This window comes from Podarcis tiliguerta (assembly GCF_965153285.1).
Source record: "Podarcis tiliguerta genome assembly, chromosome: 1".
Lineage (NCBI taxonomy): Eukaryota > Metazoa > Chordata > Lepidosauria > Squamata > Lacertidae > Podarcis > Podarcis tiliguerta.
In genome coordinates, this window is record NC_139534.1 from 128,276,678 (window position 1) to 128,296,427 (window position 19,750).

The 19,750-nt window shown below is 47.3% G+C and overlaps 1 protein-coding gene across 1 annotated transcript in view; it reads left to right on the forward strand.

The window, feature by feature from the left end:
* The window catches only part of TMEM260 (transmembrane protein 260), a 73,114-nt gene that overhangs the window by 24,131 nt on the left and 29,233 nt on the right, over positions 1 to 19,750 (forward strand). Inside the window, exons 4-6 of the mRNA XM_083440758.1 lie at positions 13,808 to 13,985; positions 15,870 to 15,983; positions 19,226 to 19,405. Coding sequence (XP_083296884.1) covers positions 13,808 to 13,985; positions 15,870 to 15,983; positions 19,226 to 19,405 — 472 coding nt within the window. The remainder of the gene's footprint in view (positions 1 to 13,807; positions 13,986 to 15,869; positions 15,984 to 19,225; positions 19,406 to 19,750) is intronic.

The following is a 19,750-nucleotide window of genomic DNA, read 5'->3' on the forward strand; positions in this document are numbered from 1 at the left end:
GCAAGCGTCAACTTTTTGCTTGTGTGTGTGAAGGGGGAAATCACTACAAAATTCTCTCTTGTTTATATTATGGCAGGATACATTTGCATTTTTTCCCAGGTAGAAATACGTAGCGAGAGGACCTTTCCCTTAATTTTTAGCTTTCATTCTTGGCGTGTGGAAACTCTTGAAGCGGAAGCCATGACATATTGGCTCATCTAAAATAAAAGCAAGGCGTCCGCAGGGTAGCTCCTGCCTGTTTGCACCCGCAGCCGAAAGTCACAGAACAGCACTGACATTCCCCCCCCTTACCCTGAAGTGAAAGAAATCTTAAATATGCTGTTGGGGGGGGGGGGGGAGAGAAGGCAGCTTTTCCAAAGTTAAGCCGGAACTGTAGAAATCGGAAGGTAAATTTGGTTTCAAGGCAGTCTGCTAAAGCGAAAGGCTAGCTCTTTGCTGTAAGTTTTCAATGCACCCATTTTACAGCTCTTGGATCCTGAGTTTAAACGGGATGAGTTGACTCCCAGTTTGGATTTATATTCCCTTTCCCGGCCACCTCTCGGTCTTTTATAAACTTGGGGCTCGTTTGAGGAATTGTTCGGCTTTCTTCGCAGAATTTGAGGGCGCTTGCCTTTGTTTGACCCTGCAGTTTTGACGCCTTCCTTCCGTGGCCTGGTGAGGCCGCTGTATCAATTCCCCTCCCAAAATCCCAAAAGAATCCTTACCTGCCTACTGTCAGGCAAATTAATTAATCAGATTTTCCACCTGCCGGGGTGTCTCCCTTGCTTTCATATGCCAGCCTGGAGCAAATGGAGACTTTACTCTTTAAGCCCAGAGCTTATTCTCTTCAGACATTGTATCTCTGACCATCATCCCATTCAGCGACGAGCAGAAAATTAAAACGCCGCGCTTTGAAAAGGGAGTGCGGAATCTTCCGATTTAAGGTATATTTGGGTACATTTCTCACAGATTAGACTATTCCCCTTTGTCTGCGGTTCTTGCAAGGCTCTTTTATAATTTCGGGAGCAGCTAATACTTAAGTAACAAGTAGCTTCTAAGTTTTAGCAAAGTGGGGGTGCGGAATAATAGGCTGTAGAAAGCTCTTGTATTAATTTCCCTTTTAGGAGACTATCTACCATGACCCTTTGGCTAATTGATCTCTCTCTCTCTCTCTCACACACACACGGAGAGATATTTTCCCCCTCTCTCTCACTTGCAGCAAAGTTGCATTGAATTAGACTTTATAGGGACCTTAACCGATTTACCTCATTTGCATTTGCTTTAAAAAAAAAAATTTTAGCAGATGCTGGGTTTTTTTTTGTTAGACTCAAGGATCCATGCTTCATTTTTGGGAGCCGGGAAGGGGGTGTTGGAAAGAAAAAAGCAGGCCAGCGCACCCCCTCCCACCCTTAATTTTCTCCCCCCCCCCAAAAAAAAGGGAGTCTTTCGTGACAGCTAGTCAGAGTTAGAATTAGTTCAAGGAAATGTTAATAAAGCGCTGCCTGGCCTAATCCTCTTGATATCGCCAGGTATCCTCCTGTTCACGGGTTAATTGCTTTAAAAGCGGAGGCAGTATTCTGAACGGTGGGCTGCTTCACCTTTTCACAGCTGTTCCCATTGAGTGACAACTAAATCCCATGTGTAAGATGGGGAAGAGCTCAATCTCCAATTGGGAGAAAATTTATGTAAACCGCAATCCCTTCAGAATGTGCGGAAGTCATAGACTTTCTTGATTTACTCTGCTTTTCCAAGAAAGCTCCATTGTCCCCGTCCCTAAGTCCCATCAACCCTTTGTAGCCGAATATCACAGCCGAGGCAGATAGCTTGAAATATATAAATGCTATCATAGCTCTGATTAATAGCACCGCTTATGAGTCAGGTCTGATAACGCGGCTGCTCTCCACTCAATTTCAGATACCGCTAATGGAATCTGTCTTCTGCAATTGTAATGTTAGAAGGTCTAATTTGCTATGGAGCTTGGATCTGTCACCAGTAGGGGATTGCGGGGTCAGAAGGGAGCTGGCAGGTTTTTGCCCTGAAGCTTGTATCTCTCACTTTGAAAGGCGCAGCCCCCCGCCTGTTAGTGAGCTGATAGGCCCCTCTGTGGGGTTTATGCCACTTCACACAATAGACGAGGGCTTCCTAGCCTGCCTTCATAATTGTGAAGCGAGCTCATATTTCCACAGCCCTCTCTGCTGCATAATTTCTAATAAGTGGGCTCTTTTTTTTTTTTTTAACAAATGTCAGATTATGAAAAGTTTCCTCAATTACAAAAAAAAAAAAAACTTATAAAACATTTAAATTGCTTAAATCTGTTTCCTGCAGAGTTTCCTCTTTTCTTTTCCTTCCTCCCCCCCCCAACCTCCCCCCTTCCTACCCCATACCCCTAACTTTCCGTTCCGCCACTTGGCATCCGGGCATCTCTTCTTAAACTACACCAGTTGAAGCTGTAATAAAGTGCAGGTTGACTTTTTTTTTAAAAAAAGTATGTTTATAGAGAGATTTTTTGGAAAAAAGCGTGACTCGGAACGATAGATTGGGTCGCAACGTCAGCCCTGGCTGCCTTAAGGAGATAGCCGCCCGCAGTAGAGTTAGGAGCAACTTCTGAGGACACCATTTTTGCAACTTCTGGGGGAAAGTGCCCTTTGGAGTGTGTTTGCACTGTGCGGCTGCTTTCACGTAATACTTCTCGCACGAGAGAAAACGTAGGAGCTCCACCAACTTCAAACGTTCCACAGAACCGTCACTCCAAAGCAAGTGTTTTCTAATCACTGGACCTGGTGAACGTCCGCCAGGTTTCATTGGTAGAATTGGAAAAGAGGGAGAGACTTGACCTGTTCTAAATAGGATCGGGCCTTTGATTGGGGCACCAGAAATTCTCCTTTGTAACCCGCCCAAAACCTAGACAGCATCTTAAAAAGCAGAGACATCACCTTGCCAACAAAGGTCCGCATAGTTAAAGCTATGGTTTTCGCAGTAGTGATGTATGGAAGTGAGAGCTGGACCATCAAGAAGGCTGATCGCAGAAGAATCAATGCTTTTGAATTATGGTGCTGCAGGAGACTCTTGAGAGTCCCATGGACTGCAAGAAGATCAAACCTCTCCATTCTTACGGAAACCTCTCCATTCTGAAGGAAATCAGCCCTGAGTGGTCACTGGAAGGACAGATCCTGAAGCTGAGGCACCAATAAATTTGGCCACCTCATGAGAAGAGAAGACTTCCTGGAAAAGACCCTGATGTTGGGAAAGATGGAGGGTACAAGGAGAAGGGGATGACAGAGGATGAGATGGTTGGACAGTGTTCTCGAAGCTACCAGCATGAGTTTGACCAAACTGTGGGAGGCAGTAGAAGACAGGAGTGCCTGGCGTGCTCTGGTCCATGGGGTCACGAAGAGTCGGACACAACTAAACGGCTAAACGACAACAACAATCCACCCATTACTTCCCCATGTAAACGGGTGGGGCCGTGGTGACGGCAATTGCCCACAATTCTCAGGCAGGTTTTCATAGTTAGCACAAGAGGTTGGATCTATCATGGATGCTTTGTTTGAAATTCCCTCATTCCAGGGGGTTGGACTGGATGACCCTCAGGGTCCCTTCCAGCTCTGCAACGCTGTGATTCTGTAAGCTTCTGGATTGTGTCCTCGTTCAGTTATCCTTTGTCAGGTAATGCATTAATTAAGTTAGTATTGCAGTGCGTGCGTGGGCACACGCACTGGGCTGCCTCTGAAGATGGTTCAGAAACTTCAACTGGTGCATAATTCAATCGCCGGGTTGCTCACCAACACAAGATGGCTTGAGCACTAAACCTGGCCCGACTGCACTGGCTGCTAGTTAGTTTCTGGGCCCAAAACAAAGTGCTATTTTTGACCTATAAAGCCTTAAACAGCTCAGAACTCCTGGGAACACCTCTCCCCATATGAATATACCCAGACTCTGCAATCATCACCTGAGGCCCTTCTTTGTGTGCCTCCTCTGTGAGAGGCCTGGAGGGTGGCATCATGAGAACGGGGCCTTTTCTGCAGTGGCTCCCCATTTGTGGAACGCTCCCCCAGGGAGGCTCGCCTGGTGCTTTCATTACATATCTTTAGGTGCCAGGCAAAAACGTCCCTCTGTAACCAAGCCTTTGGCCTTTAACTCTCTGTAGCCTTTTAGAAGTGGGTGGGTCTAATGCAGGGATCCCCAGACTTGGGTCTCCAGCTGGTTTTGGACTACAGTTCCCATCGTCCCTGACCACTGCTTCTGCTAGCTAGGCATCTTTATGGGGCTAGATCCCAAGGTTTGACCTAAAGTTTCAGGTTTTCAGTTGCCTTAAGGCAGCCTTTCTCAACCTGTGGGCCCCCAGATGTTGTTGAACTACAACTCCCATCACCCCTAGCTAGCAAGGCCAGAGCTCAGGGATGATGGGAGTTGTAGTCCAACAACATCTGGGGACCCACAGGTTGAGAAAGGCTGCCTTAGGGTCTCCAGGTGAGGAATCACTAATGGAAGGGAAGGCTGCTTTCCCTCAGGGATAATTCCCAGACTTATTTCTTATTCTGAAATGTAAATTGTCCTCTGACATGCTGTCACCAGTGAACGATCAGTGCTTGAGTGACCAGTTCACCAGCCGCCTTCTCTTCTTGCCCCCGGTGCCCCAATCCAAAAGGGTTCTAAGCTGGTCCTACATAAAGTGGGCAGGAAGCATATTTTGACCTGTCACACACCATGCATTTAAAGCACATTGCTTCCCTCCCCCCCAAGAATCCTGGGAACTCTAGTTCGTTCCAGCTGCTGGGGATTGTAGCGCTGTGAGGAGCAAATGATAGTTCCCAGCAATCTCCGGGGCGAGGAAAAGTGCTTTTAAGTGTATGGTGTGTACAAGGCTTTTTGAGAAAGCAAAATCTGGCAGGGAAAATTTCGCATATTTCATCATTGCCCTGTCATCCCAGTCGCCCCTTCTGGGAAAGGTCAAAGTTCAGTGGGTCAAGTGCTCCTCCTCTTCCTCCTCCAGCTTCCTGCCTGGCTCGCCATCACCAAGGCAGCACCAGGTGGGTGTTTTGTACCTTTCTGACACCAGTCGTCAGTACAGTCATACCTCGGGTTGCAGCCGCTTCAGGTTGAGTTTTTTTGGGTTACGGACTGCCGAAACCTGGAAGTACCGGAACGGGTTACTTCTGGGTTTCAGTGGTCGCGCATGCGCAGAAGCGCTAAATTGCGCTTTGCGCATGTGCAGATGTGCCGAATCGCAACCCGCACGTGCGCAGGTGTGCCTCTGTGGGTTGCGAATCCCGCACAGATCACGTTTGCAACCCGGGCGTCCACTGTATACCATGGAAGGACTGTAGCGGCAGAGGACACACGCCTGGCATTCAGAAGGCCCCCGGCATTTCCAGGTTAAAGGCTCCAGTAGCACACCTCTGACTGAAACCCTGGAGAGCTGCTGCTGGAGAGCTGCAGGCTTTACTGAGCTAGATAGTCTGACTCAGTGTGCGTCAGGATCCTGTGGTCCTTCTCAGCCTCACAAACAATAAAACAATAAAGGCTTTGCTCATTTGCCTTCAGGCCACACCCTGGGATTTACCACGAGGGGGCCTGTTTGAGAATCGTAGAATTGTAGCATTGGAAGGGACCTCCTGCAAAGTGGGAATCGCAGCTGAAGAAGATACATAACTATTAGGTCAGTGATGGCCAAACTTGGCCCTCCAGCTGTTTTGGGACTACAATTCCCATCATCCCTGACCACTGGTCCCGTTAGCCAGGGATGATGTGAGCTGTAGACCCAAAACAGCTGGAGGGCCAAGTTTGGCTATCACTGTATTAGGTCCATAAATTACCATATAACATATATTCAACACACAAAAAAGCGACGATTTGTTGTTGACAAAAGACAGCTGGACATATCAAGGGCCCCATTACCTTCAGTAGCTCAGGGCCTCATCAAACCTAAATCCGGCCCTGACCCAATTAGATATATGAGTAATGAAACTTGGCATTTAGATTTTATGCATTTATTTATGACTGCAGTTATTCCCCCTGCTTTTCCCCAAGTTATTATTTCTTTTATTTTAATTGTTTCTATTCTATTTAATGGTTCCTGTCCTCCAGCCCATCATGGCTCATAGAGTTGCAAAGGACCTCGGGTCATCTAGTCCAACCCCCTGCAATGCAAGAATTCCAGCTAAACCAGCCCTGAGAGATGGCCCTCCAACCTCTGCTTAGAAACCTCCAAGGAAGGAGAGTCCACCACCTTCCACTGTTGGACAGCTCTCTCCATCAGAAAGTTCATTCTGATGTTGAGTCAGCATCTCCTTCCTTGTCATTTGAATCCATTGGCTTGGGTCCTACATTCTTCTGGAGCAGGAGAAAACACCTTCCACGTGGTGTTGCTGTTTGCATCCATCTGTCTCGAGAGACAGCGGAGTTCACCAGTGAGAGCCAGTGTGGTGTAGTGGTTAAGAGCAGTAGTCTTGTAATCTGGTGAACCGGGTTCGCTTCCCTGCTCCTCCACATGCAGCTGCTGGGTGACCTTGGGCTAGTCACACTTCTCTGAAGTCTCTCAGCCTCACTCACCTCACAGAGACTCCATTTCCTCAGGGTCTTGCAAAAGAATAATGTGGTGCAGTGGTTAAGAGCGGTAGTCTCGTGATCTGGGGAACCGGGTTCGCTTCCCCGTTCCTCCACATGCAGCTGCTGGGTGACCTTGGGCTAGTCACACTTCTCTGAAGTCTCCCAGCCCCACTCACCTCATAGAGTGTTTGTTGTGGGGGAGGAAGGGAAAGGAGAACGTTAGCCGCTTTGAGACTCCTTAGGGTAGTGATAAGGCGGGATATCAAATCCAGACTCCTCCTCCTCCTCCTCTTCTTCTTCTTCTTCTTCTTCTTCTTCTTCTTCTTCTTCTTCACCTCCGTGGGCTGAAGTCACACTGCTAGAGAATCCAGCACCTGCTGTGATTGAAGTAACTCATACCTGCTGCCTCCTGCATTGTTTCTGCTGTGTTACCAGCACTGAAGTGACCTCCCCATGGCGCAAGCCTAGGCAGTGTGTATGGAGGTCCTGGGCTGCCCCCAGGTAGCAAGACCCCCTGCTCCCGTCGGCCTGGCTGATGTGGTCCAAAGGAAAGCAGAGCAAGACGCTTGGCAGCAGCTTGGCTGCAGGAGTTGCCGGAAGGAGGCATAGAAGGTGCCACATCCAACTGCCTTAGGGAGTCCACTCCAGATTTTTGTAGGGTTTACTTTAAAGGTAAAGGTACCCCTGCCCGTACGGGCCAGTCATGTCCGACTCTAGGGTTGCACGCTCATCTTGCTCAAGAGGCCGGGAGCCAGCGCTGTCCGGAGACACTTCCGGGTCACGTGGCCAGCGTGACGAAGCAGCATCTGGCGAGCCAGCACCGCACACGGAAACACCGTTTACCTTCCCGCTATAAAGCGGTAGCTATTTATCTACTTGCACTTAGGGGTGCTTTCAAACTGCTAGGTGGGCAGGAGCTGGGACCGAACGACGGGAGCTGACCCTGCCGCGGGGATTCGAACCACCAACCTTGCGATCAGCAAGTCCTAGGCACTGAGGTTTTACCCACAGCGCCACCCGGGTTTACTTTACAAGGTTGTAAAGACTTTGGAGAGAATAATTGGGTGCACTCTTCCCACCTTGGATCAAATCTTTGCTTCCAGGTGCCATAAGAAAGCTGCAGCGATAGCGCAGGATAGTGCGCACCCAATGATCTCTTTCAGCTTCTGCCTTCTGGAAGAAGGTACAGGATTATAAAGACTAGGACTAGCCGCCTGAGAAACAGTTTCTATCCAAATGTGATTTTGGTTTTAAACTCAGTGTAAGCTGGTCTCTGTGGGAGTATATTGTATTTAATTATGGGGTATTGAGAGCTTTTAGGGGGCTAACCAGGTTGGGATAGTTGGCTTGTTGGTTTTTGAATGCCTGATGTAGATTTTTCAATTTCGTTGTTCTGTATGGGACAACGACAATAAAGATTATCGTATCGTATCCTTAGCCCATGGCGAACTAAGGCCTGGGCGCTGGATCCGGCCCAATCGCCTTCTAAATCCAGCCTGCGGATGGTCCGGGGATCTGCGTGTTTTTATATGAGTAGAATGTGTGCTTTTATTTAAAATGCATCTCTGGGTTATTTGTGGGGCATAGAAATTCGTTCACCCCCCCCAAAAAATATAGTCCGCCCCCCACAAGGTCTGGGGGACAGTGGACCGCCCCCCCCGCTGAAAAAGTTTGCTGACCCCTGCCTTAGTCTTTTCTTCTCCCAAAGATGTCCTGCAAGACGTCCATGTGACAGCCCTTCAGATAGTTGAAGATCTGAAGTCCAGAGGTGTCCACCTGTTAGCCCATCAGAGGGCCCATAACTTTACAGTAGAGCACGTGTTGTGAATGCATGTTTCAATCCACACAGCACCTCCATTTTTAAAGGGATCTCAGATGACAGGTGACTGGGAATACTTCTGTGCCAGAAACCCTGGGGAGTTGTTGCCTGTCAGAGTAGGTGACATTGGCCGATGTTGACCAGTGGTCCAACTCAGTATGACGTAGCTTCCTGTCCTCACTGCGCAGATGCAAGAGCCCCCAAGGGGATTTTACCTGATAGCCCACCAAATTTTAAAGGTTGGGGCCCAATTCAAGGAGTGAGAAAATGCAACATGCAAAGGGGAGACTTCGGCTCGAATCTTTGCTTGGCTATGAAGCTTACTGGGTCAATCATACTTACCCTAACTCACCTCTCAGGGAAGTTGTGACTTCTCTTGAAAACTTTTGTTATTGGGCAGGATATAAATATATAGAATAAATAAATTAGTAATACATTAAATAAATGGTTCCCAATTGCTGGTCAGCAGAGGGGGTCCGTGGCACCGTTCACATAACAAAACAAACAAACAGATATCAAAAGTAGGGGGTCCGTGGCTTGGCGTTTGAAAACCAGTACTTAGTTAATTGGGAACCGCTGCATTAAATAAATGGTGTCATCTTTGCAAATAGCGATAAACATTTTATTTCAGCAAGCTTGCCCAGGTGTACAATTTTAGGCACCCATATTTATTTTAACCAATTTTTACCTGTGTCTTTTCACTATAATTATTTTTGCATGTAGGTTTCACCTGTGTTTGATCTGCAGTTTTATTCTCTGTGTGGCTACTTAGAAGGTTTTTTGATTGAGTGGTTGAATAAATCTTCCAGAACAAAACGAATAAATGAACGTGATTCTGGAGCCATCTCACATATTGGCCCACAGCACTCCGTAGCTCTTGAGAAATGATTCCTGGCTCACTTTTCCAGCTACTGCTCATTTTAGGCTTCTGGAAGAATTTCTTTTAAATAGTGGGAGGGCCCCCAATTCTTGTTGGTTTGGTTTTTTATTCGTACAGGTGCTAATCATTGTTTACTTCAGGTGAGAAGGAAAGAGACCCTCTCTTTCAGGACAGATAAAAAAAGGACTTCATCGCACAGCACCTAGTTAAACTGTGGAATGAACTCCCTCCCTCCCTCCAACCTAGATGGCTTTAAAGGAGGATTAGACAAATTCATGGAGAAGGAGAAGCCATTAATGGCTTTTTCCCAGGATGGCTACGCTCTGTCCTCCACAGTTGGAGTCAGCAGTGCTTTCCAATACCAGTTGCTGGAAACTTCAGGAGGGGAGAAGGCTCTTGTGTCCGAATCCTGATTGTGGGTTTGCCACACAACATCTGGTTTCCCACTGCGAGAACAGGAGGCTGGACCAGAGGGACCATTGGCCTGATGCAGCAGAGTGTCTTCATCATCATCATCATCACCTTTTATTTGTATACCGTCTTTCTATCTTACAGTACTCAAGGCGGTTTACAAGCTGAAGAAACAAAAAATGTACACCTTCTAACAATCTAATGCAATACAAAAATGTGATAATAAAACAAAACTTTAAAATAAGCAACCTGCATCAAATAAAGTAACATTCAACAATTATTAAAGGTAAAGGTAAAGGGACCCCTGACCATTAGGTCCAGTCGCGGACGACTCTGGGCTTGCGGCGCTCATCTCGCTTTATTGGCCGAGGGAGCTGGCGTACAGCTTCCGGGTCATGTGGCCAGCATGACTAAGCCGCTTCTGGCGAACCAGAGCAGCGCACGGAAACGCCGTTTCCCTTCCCACCGGAGCGGTACCTATTTATCTACTTGCACTTTGACGTGCTTTTCAACTGCTAGGTTGGCAGGAGCAGGGACTGAGCAACAGGAGCTCACCCCGTCGTGGGGATTCGAACCGCCAACCTTCTGATCGGCAAGCCCTAGGCTCTGTGGTTTAGACCACAGCGCCACTCGCGTCCCTCTAATTATTAGAACAATTGTTAGAATAGTACAGAATAATGTCAACGTATAAAGGTTAAAGAGAAATCCACTCAACAGTTAAAATAAATACTTTCTAAACTATAATCAATAAAACAACGGCAAGCCACAGTACATAAAGTAATACAATACAAATTGAGAAGCACAGATTAGAGGGTGGAGCAAGGCAGGTGGAAGAAGACCTTGCCTGATGGAGTCTCTCCCCTCAGAGTGTCCTTATTGGTAAATGATTGTAAGACTTTCCTGGACCAGGCTAGAATTGGTGACTGATCTAGAGGGATGTTGTCTGTGCTTAGGGCATTTGTGTTTTTTAGGGATCGGGCAGAAGGCGCCACTGGTGTGTTGTATTGGCTATAATATTGGAAAGTGATTTTTAATTTTTTCAGTGTGTGCTTATTACATATAGACATTGTTGTAAACCGCTTTGATATATTTTATGATATAGCGATGTTCAAATATTTTAAAAAATAAGACTTTGAGCTGGCTCCCTGGGAAGAGCACAGAAAAGTTACAACATATTACATTTCTTTATCGCATATTTTGGGACGTGGGTGGCGCTGTGGGTAAAACCTCAGCGCCTAGGAACTGCCGATCGCATGGTTGGCGGTTCGAATCCCGGCAGCGGGGTGCGCTCCCGTCGTTTGGTCCCAGCGCCTGCCAACCTAGCAGTTTGAAAGCACCTCCGGGTGCAAGTAGATAAATAAGGATCGCTAATCAGCGGGAAGGTAAACTGTGTTCTGTGTGCTGCGCTGGCTCGCCAGATGCAGCTTGTCACGCTGGCCACGTGACCCGGAAGTGTCTGCGGACAGCGCTGCCCCCCAGCCTCTTAAGTGAGATGGGCGCACAACCCTAGAGTCGGACACGACTGGCCCGTACGGGCAGGGGTACCTTTACCTTTATCGCATATTTCAATCAATGGCTGTTGCTGTTTTACTGTGTATTTTTAATTACATATTTTGATTACAGGTCTTTAACCATTCAGAGGTCCTTTATCTTTCCTTATGTACCTGCACCTTTAAACTGAGCCTCCCGGTCAGATATCTGTGGTTGCTGTTTTTTGTGCTGTTGTGTAGTCCCGGCCTTAAAAAGGGTTATGGTGGGGGGCAACACGGTCTCATAGCCGACCCCCAATTCCCCCCCCCCCCATGCTTGTGTGAACAGCAACATTAATGTGTGCCTGGGTCAAAAGTTTTGGGGTTGATTTTTTAATAAAGCAAAACCTTTGGCTGATATTTGAGGGGAGGAAGTCCGGTGCAAGGACCCAAACTCTTTACGTCATTTTTTTTGTGCAAGGAGGGGGCAGAGAGCAACATTTCAGCGGTTGGCTGCTGTTCTGGAACACTCCAGAAGGAAGCCACATGTGGACACACAACAATAATAATAATAATAATAATAATAATAATAATAATAATAATAATAATAATAATAATTTATTTGTACCCTGCCCATCTGGCTGGGTTTCCCCAGCCACTCTGGGCGGCTTCCAACAAAGATGAAAAATACACTAAAATGTCACATATTAAAAACTTCCCTGAACAGGGCTGCCTTCAGATGTCTTCTGAATGTCAGGTAGTTGTTTATCGCTTTGACATCTGATGGGAGGGCGTTCCACAGGGCGGGCGCCACTACCGAGAAGGCCCTCTGCCTGGTTCCCTGTAACCTCACTTCTCGCAATGAAGGAACCGCCAGAAGGCCCTCGGAGCTGGATCTCAGTGTCCGGGCAGAACGATGGAGGTGGAGACGCTCCTTCAGATATACTGGACCGAGGCCGTTTAGGGCTTTAAAGGTCAGCACCAACACTTTGAATTGTGCTCGGAAACGTACTGGGAGCCAATGTAGGTCTTTCAAGACCGGTGTTATATGGTCTCAGCGGCCGCTCCCAGTCACCAGTCTAGCTGCCGCATTCTGGATTAGTTGTAGTTTCCGGGTCACCTTCAAAGGTAGCCCCACGTAGAGCGCATCTGGGTCCCTGTTGGCGTGGTGGTCCGCCATTTTGTTTCTCTCAGAATATTCCTCAGGAGGAAGGTGCATTAGCATAGCCGGGAGGGCTCAGTGAATTTCGTCCTCGGAAAACACCGAAACACTACACCTGATAGCCTGCGAACAGGGCCACAGGGCTATGGGGCTGGTTTTTGGCGCAAAGCCAGCCAGCCCATGGTGGAAAAACAACCCCAAGACCCTGTTCTCTCATATAAAAATACCAATAAACTATATCATTAACTTTTTGTGCAGGCCTGTCAAGTCATGTTTGAATGCAACCTTAAGGCGTAAGGGTTTTTTTGATTTTTTTTGTTTTGAAAAATAAAAATAAGACATTGCATTGGGAGGGTCTGAGATGGACCAAGATCGTGGTGAGAGCACTTTAAACTTTTTTTAGAAAAATTCCCCAAAGATCTTTATTGAAACTTAACATATATACATAATAACCAAAATTCCCAATGATTCATGATTCCCTCATATAAAATATAATATCTAAATTACAACAGCTGCATAATTATACACTTAATTATAAAACCCACCAGCCTCTACTTCCCTTCCACACATAAAGTATAAACTATTAACAGATAAAAGGGAGAGAGGAGGACTGGCATTACCAAATCTAAAATTATACTACGAAGCAGAATGTTTGGCGTGGCTAAAAGAATGGATTACATTGGAAAACGCTAGTATTTTAAATCTAGAAAGTTTTGACAATAGGTATGGATGGCACGCCTACCTAGCGTACGATAAGGTTAAGGTACATAATGGCTTCAAAAATCATATACTCTGAGAGCACTTTAAACCTTTGTCCGCTCAGCAGTCCTGGTGGAAATTGAGGCCCCTGTGTTTATGGTATTCAACCGTGCCAATGGGAGACCCCCCCCCCATCACAACCACCACAGTTCGTATCTGAAGAAGTGTGCATGCAGAACAAACGTAGTTGGTCTCTACTGTGCTACTGGACATTTTTTTTATTTTTATTTTTATTTCGACTGCGTCAGACCTATACGGCTACCTACCTGAATCTAAAACCACAGTCCAGTTTCATCCTCGGTCCCCTCAACCACACTTTTGCTGAACCCAGGGCTGCTGCAGGATGCTTGGAAACTGATGTGAAAGCTATTGCAACGGGTGTTTTTGTGTGTGCGTGTGTGCATGAGAGAGAGAGAGCACTCCTGTGCGCATACAGAGTCTGCAGCCCTCACTTGCTCTCTCTAAACTCTCAACCAATGCGTCCTGCTTCCCCCAAGCCTTTCAGAGCTGAACGCTTGTAATCAAGAACTGATCCAGAAGTCCAGATTAAGGCATGCTTTTAAAAAGACCCCAAAACAAGAAAAGCCTTTCAGTGGGTGTGACCCCCCAGAAAGGTGTATTTTGCTGCTGCTGCTGTTGTGGGTTTCAAGATGGGTGGGGGTGGCAGCCCAGAAGGACAACGAAGGCTTCTTCAATTTTGTTTTTCCGTGTGAGGGGTGGGGTGTGTACTAAGAGTTGTTGGAGGAGACGGTACATTTTCTTGTTATCTGTGTTTGCAGGCTTTCTGGCAAGCATGCTGCAGGGATCTTTGCTGTGGGGATGTTTTCGTTTTCTCGCCTCACATGGCAGTGGTCCATCACGGCAGAGGTTTTCAGCTTAAACAATCTGTTTGTGGGGCTGCTGATGGCTCTCTGCGTGCGCTTCCGGGAGGCTGCGACCGCCAAGGAGAGATCAAAGGTAGACCGCTCACGATCAAAAGACATCACGATAGATTATTTCCCTCCCCACCTACACCACTAACGGAAGCAACCCTAGCCTACAATTTAATAATAATAATAATAATAATAATAATAATAATAATAATAATAATAATTTATTTATACCCTGCCCATCTGGCTGGGCTTCCCCAGCCACTCTGGGCGGCTTCCCAAAAAATATTAAAATACTGTAATACATCAAACATTAAAAGCTTCCCTAAACAGGGCTGCCTTAAGATGTCTTCTAAATGTCAGGTAGTTGTTGTTCTCTTTGACATCTGTTGGGAGGGCGTTCCATAGGGCGGGTGCCACTACCGAGAAGGCCCTCTGCCTGGTTCCCTGTAACCTCACTTCTTGCAGTGAGGGAACCGCCAGAAGGCTCTCGGTGCTGGACCTCAGTGTCCGGGCAGAACGATGGGGGTGGAGACGCTCCTTCAGGTATACAGGACTGAGGCCGTTTAGGGCTTTAAAGTCAGCACCAACACTTTGAATTGTGCTTGGAAACGTACCGGGAGCCAATGTAGGTCTTTCAAGACCGGTGTTATATGGTCTCGGCGGCCGCTCCCAGTCACCAGTCTGGCTGATTTCAGCCTTCCCAGATGTTTTGGACTACAGACCCCATCAGCGCATGGCCGTGATGGCTGGGGATGATGGGAGTTGTAGTCCGAAACATCTGGAAGAAGCTGAGTCTAGGAAGGTTTATCTCGGGCCGAACTGCACATGATGGTTTAAGACACCTGGAACAGACGAAACTGTCTGCTACTGAGTCAGACCATTGGACATCTAGTTCAGTATTGCCCACACTGACTGGCAGCAGCACTCCTGAGGTTCAGATCGGCCTATCTGGAGGTGCTGCCAAGTTTTGAACCTGGCCCCTTCTGCATTTAAAACTGATGCTCTTCCACTAAACCTGGATTTGTTCCTGTAGGAACGCGGAAAACTTCTTCCTACTGCATAAGACTGCTTTTCCATCTAGCCCAGTATAGTCTGCTCGGACAGGCAGCAACTCCTATGAACATGAGAAGAGCTCGGCTGCCGGATCAGGCCAAAAGTCCATCTATCCCATCATCCCTGCTCTTATTCCCAGAGACTTCCGCAAGACCTGCTACCAGAGCCTCTTTCTAAACCCAGAGCTGCTACTGTCATATCTCGGGTTAAATACGCTTCGAGTTGAGCGCGTTCGAGTTGCGCTCCTCGGCAACCCGGAAGTAACGGAGCGCGTTACTTCCGGGTTTTGCCGCTTGCGCATGCGCAGACGCTCAAAATGATGTCACGCGCATGCACAGAAGCGGTGAAAAGCGACGCACATGTGCGCAGACGTGCCATCGCTAGTTACGTTTACCTCTAGATGCGAACAGGGCTCCGGAGAGCCAGTGTGGTGTAGTGGTTGAGAGCGGTAGTCTTGTAATCTGGGGAACCGGGTTCGCTTCCCCGCTCCTCCACATGCAGCTGCTGGGTGACCTTGGGCCAGTCACACTTCTTTGAAGTCTCTCAGCCCCACTCACCTCACAGAGTGTTTGTTGTGGGGGAGGAAGGGAAAGGAGAATGTTAGCCGCTTTGAGACTCCTTAAAGGGAGTGAAAGGCGGGATATCAAATCCAAACTCCTCCTCCTCCTCCTCCTCTTCTTCTTCTTCTTCTTCTTCTTCATCTAGAGGTACCACTGTACTAATAAGAATACAGCAATTTATTTATAGTCCATCCATCTGACTATTGTATTTCTAAATAAAATAGTCCCACAAGCATCTGGTTGGTGACTGTGGGAGCAGGAAATTGGACTAGCCAGATCCAGCATGTTCTTCTTACGTTCTGAAAAACCAATTTAAAAAGCCACGATTAGATGCTCCTTTCGTTTCCTTTTTGCAGATCTGCAAAGCGGGCGCCTTCTGCTGCGGCCTCAGCTTGTGCAACCAGCACACCATCGTCATCTATGTGATTTGCGTCGCGCTGTGGGTTTTCTCCTGCTTGCTCAGGGAGAGGGTGAGTACCCACAATACACTTTGGAAAGAAGACTTGGGTGGCCGAGAGAGTCCAGGGATGAGCGTGGCCAGACACTCTTCGCAGCCTTCTCTCTGTGGCGCTGTGGTCTAAACCACTGAGCCTCTTGGGCTTCCCAATCGGAAGGTCGGCGGTTCGAATCCCTGCGATGGAGTCAGCTCCTGCTGCTCTGTCCTAGCTCCTGCCAACCTAGCAATTTGAAAGCATGCCAGTAGATAAATAGGTACCGCTCCAGTGGAAAGGTAAACAGCATTTCTGTGTGCTCTGGTTTCCGCCACAGTGTTTCATTGTGCCAGAAGTGGTTTAGTCCTACTGGCCACATGGCCTGGAAAGCTGTCTGTGGACAAACGTGGGCTCCCTTGGCCTGGAAGCGAAATGAGCGCCACAACCCCAGAGTCGCCTTTGAGTGGACTTAACTGTCCCGGGGCCCTTTGCCTTTTACCTGGGCATGCAGAAAGGGGCAGAGCTTGCCACCCAAAGTTGCGGGAGGGAGATTCTAATAGCTTGGAGGAGGTAACTTGGAACTGGTCCCGTGCAGTGCAACTGTGAGTGCAAAATGGAAGACATCTCTGGGTGGTTTGAGGAAGTGCTATTTGTTAGGATATTTCCGTTCCACCTTAAAAGGGAGCAGGCTTTGAGTCACAGAGTCTGCGCATTTCCTGTGTTTCACAGGATGTTTATGTTGTGTCTTTGCTTTCGTTTCTCTCTCTCTGCCGGAACTCTCAAGCAGGCAGTCATGTTTTTCTTTGTTCTGATCAACGCTGAATAAACTTGTAAATCATGCTCTCCTGACTGCATCTTTCGCTGTGCACTATCTGCTGATAGAGTGTGCATCAGTTCTGGAATGTGGCAAGCTATTTCTGGAGCTCATGTCGCTAATTGCTGATACTGCGTGTCTACGGGAGATCGATGGACGTCCAGAGACGATGTGGAGTCGAGATAGACTTTGTCTCCCTGACAGTATCCCAACACAATTCCCCTTGGGACTTGCCCATAAAAGCAAGCCTACAGTGAAGGGTTAGGGGGTTTGCCACTTGGTTCCAGGAACCCCCATTATTGTGAGGAGGGGGTGGTTTTGTGATTTTTTTTTTCCTGTTCTGGGAGAGAGCCAAAGTAGATGCGTGGAGTGTTGGGTGAGAGCCAGGAAGCTGGCAGGTGTCTCAGAAGGAGAAAGAACTGGGAATAGTCCGTATTTGTTAGTATTAATGGTTTTATTACTGTAACTTGCTCTACGCGGGGCTGCCCTTGAAGCTGACCCAGAAACTCCAGCGGGTGCAGAATGCTGCGGCGAGACTCCTTACGGGGTCCCTGCCGCGGGATCACATTCATCCAGTGCTTTACCAACTGCACTGGCTCCTGGTGGAGTATAGGGTCAGGTTTAAGGTGCTGGCTTTGACCTTTAAAGCCCTATGCAGCCTAGGACCCACATATCTACGGGACCGCCTCTCCTGATATGCCCCGTGGAGGACCTTAAGGTCCACAAATGACAACATTTTGGATGTCCCAAGTCGCAAGGTGGTTAGATTGGTCTCAGCTAGGGCCAGGGCCTTTTCAGTACTGGCCCCGACTTGGTGGAACGCTCTGTCAAAAGAGACTAGGGCCGTGCAGGACTAGGGCCTGCAAGACAGAGCTGTCCCGCCTGACCTTTGGTTTGGACTCAGTCTGACCCTTATGTTTCCCTCCCCTTATGGTTTTGACTTTTAAAATGAGGCTGCATTTTAAATTGCATTTTAACCTGTATTTTAAATTGGTTTTTTTCTTTTTTTTTTTCTTACTATATTTTTACTGTGATTTTATTGGTGTTAGCCGCCCTGAGCCTGGCTCTGGCCGGGGAGGGCGGGGTATAAATAAAATTTATTGTTATTATTATTATTTTATTCTGTGTTTTTGTAACATTATTTGTTGTTTTAGTTTTCTAAACACTGCTTGGAAAGGTTTTTTTTAACATATTAAAACCATGTATAAAAATACAGCCCTTATGTTTTTATATCTGTTGGAAGCTGTCCAGAGTGGCTGGGACAACCCAGTCAGATGGACAGGGGACAAATAATAAAATCATCATCATCATCATCATCATCATCCCCATTATCATTTCAGACAGGAAAAAATAGCTCTCTGTTCCCAAGGACCTTACAATCTAGAATGGGTTGCTTGTTATGTATTAAAGTGCAGTTTTTTTAAAAAAACAAACAAACAACAAAACAACAACAACAACCATGCAACCAGTTTTCATAGGTCTGTTGCCCCTGAACATGGAGGTTCTGCTTTGCTAATAGTTATTGATAAACATCTTCCTTCAAGAGATTGTCTAACTTTAGCCTCAGAAAGAATGCAATAATCCTTTCAGTTGCCCTGTTAGCTGAGTTTTCCTGTCACAGTAAGCTGTGGTTTGCCAGTGTTAGGCTTAGTGGGATGTCTGATCCAGGGATTGTGGTTTCCTCTGCTCCCAAAAAAGCCGTAATGTGAAGCCAAGATTTGTTCTTTACTTACTAATTATGGTGTGAGCAAAAGAAATGATAGTCAGTGCTTCAGACTAAACGCTAAGCCGCAGGCCATGGTTTGTGGTTCCTCTCACCCAGCGGAGAGGACAATCTGTAAACCGTTAACCATGGTTTACTGTGACATGCAAACAGAACCGTTGTCTTTTACAGTTAGACATACACCCATTCTCTTCTGAATCCTTCTGTGTCCTGGCACTCCAGAGCTAGAAAAATAAATGGGATCAAGCTATTGACGTAGAGCATGTTGTGTGAGGTGGGGACAAGCCTTAGTTATTTAATTTAATTATGGGCGAAGGGGGTTGCAGGTGGAAAACCAGCCAACTCTGATCATCGCAAAGTGGTTTATCTCCGCATTGCAGCGTCTCCCACCACCCACGGCACAGTTTCAGTGGCGAAACGCGCCACAAACATGATCTTTCGGGGAGCCTCTAATATTATTCGCTTCACTTTAAAAATTCATCCTGCCAAGCAGAAGAGATCAGAGCGATGTCATTTCCCCCGAGTAATCCACGGAGATGGTGCCGTTTTCAACATCGCCTTTTCGCGGGGACTTAACGTGCAAATTGAGAGATCAGTTCTGTGTGTGTCAATATATATATCTCCACATATTTCCTTTCCCTTTCCTCCCCAACCCTTGATGTCTGATGGCAAAGTTCCGGCACGACCCCACTGAAATAATCACCGTGGTGCAATTTGACATTTTATTTTCTTTTATTGGTGCAGGAATTGACCCCAGGCCACATGGTAAAGTTGACTTTCTGCTTCCTGGCTGGCTGCCTGCCGTATCTCTACCTGCCTGCCTCTTCCTACCTCAACAAAGCTCGCTGGACCTGGGGAGACCAGACGACCCTTAAGGGATTTACGACCCATCTTCTCAGGGAAGAATACGGAACCTTCAATTTGGTAAACCGGGGGTTGCGGGGGGTGGAGAGGGGCTCTCTTCCAGAGAACAAGATTTCTCTTATGTATCTGGAGTCCGCGTGGCTCCGAATCTTTTAGACGCACAGCCTGGGATCCTAGTGGCAGAAGAGCTTTAAAAATTGTTATTTCTCAAATAGCGGTTTCGTAGCCACTGTGCTTCTTCTTTGGGGTGGCTAAACCGCTTGGTAGCTAGAGAAATAAATGCAATCTCCCTCGTGCCGCTTAATCGTAGTTATTTTGTTCCGAAGGGAAAATGAGCAGGCCGGTGAGGCCGTCACAGCTGCGGTGTGACACTCTGCTTTGCTCGTGTCAATGGAAGGGGAAGGC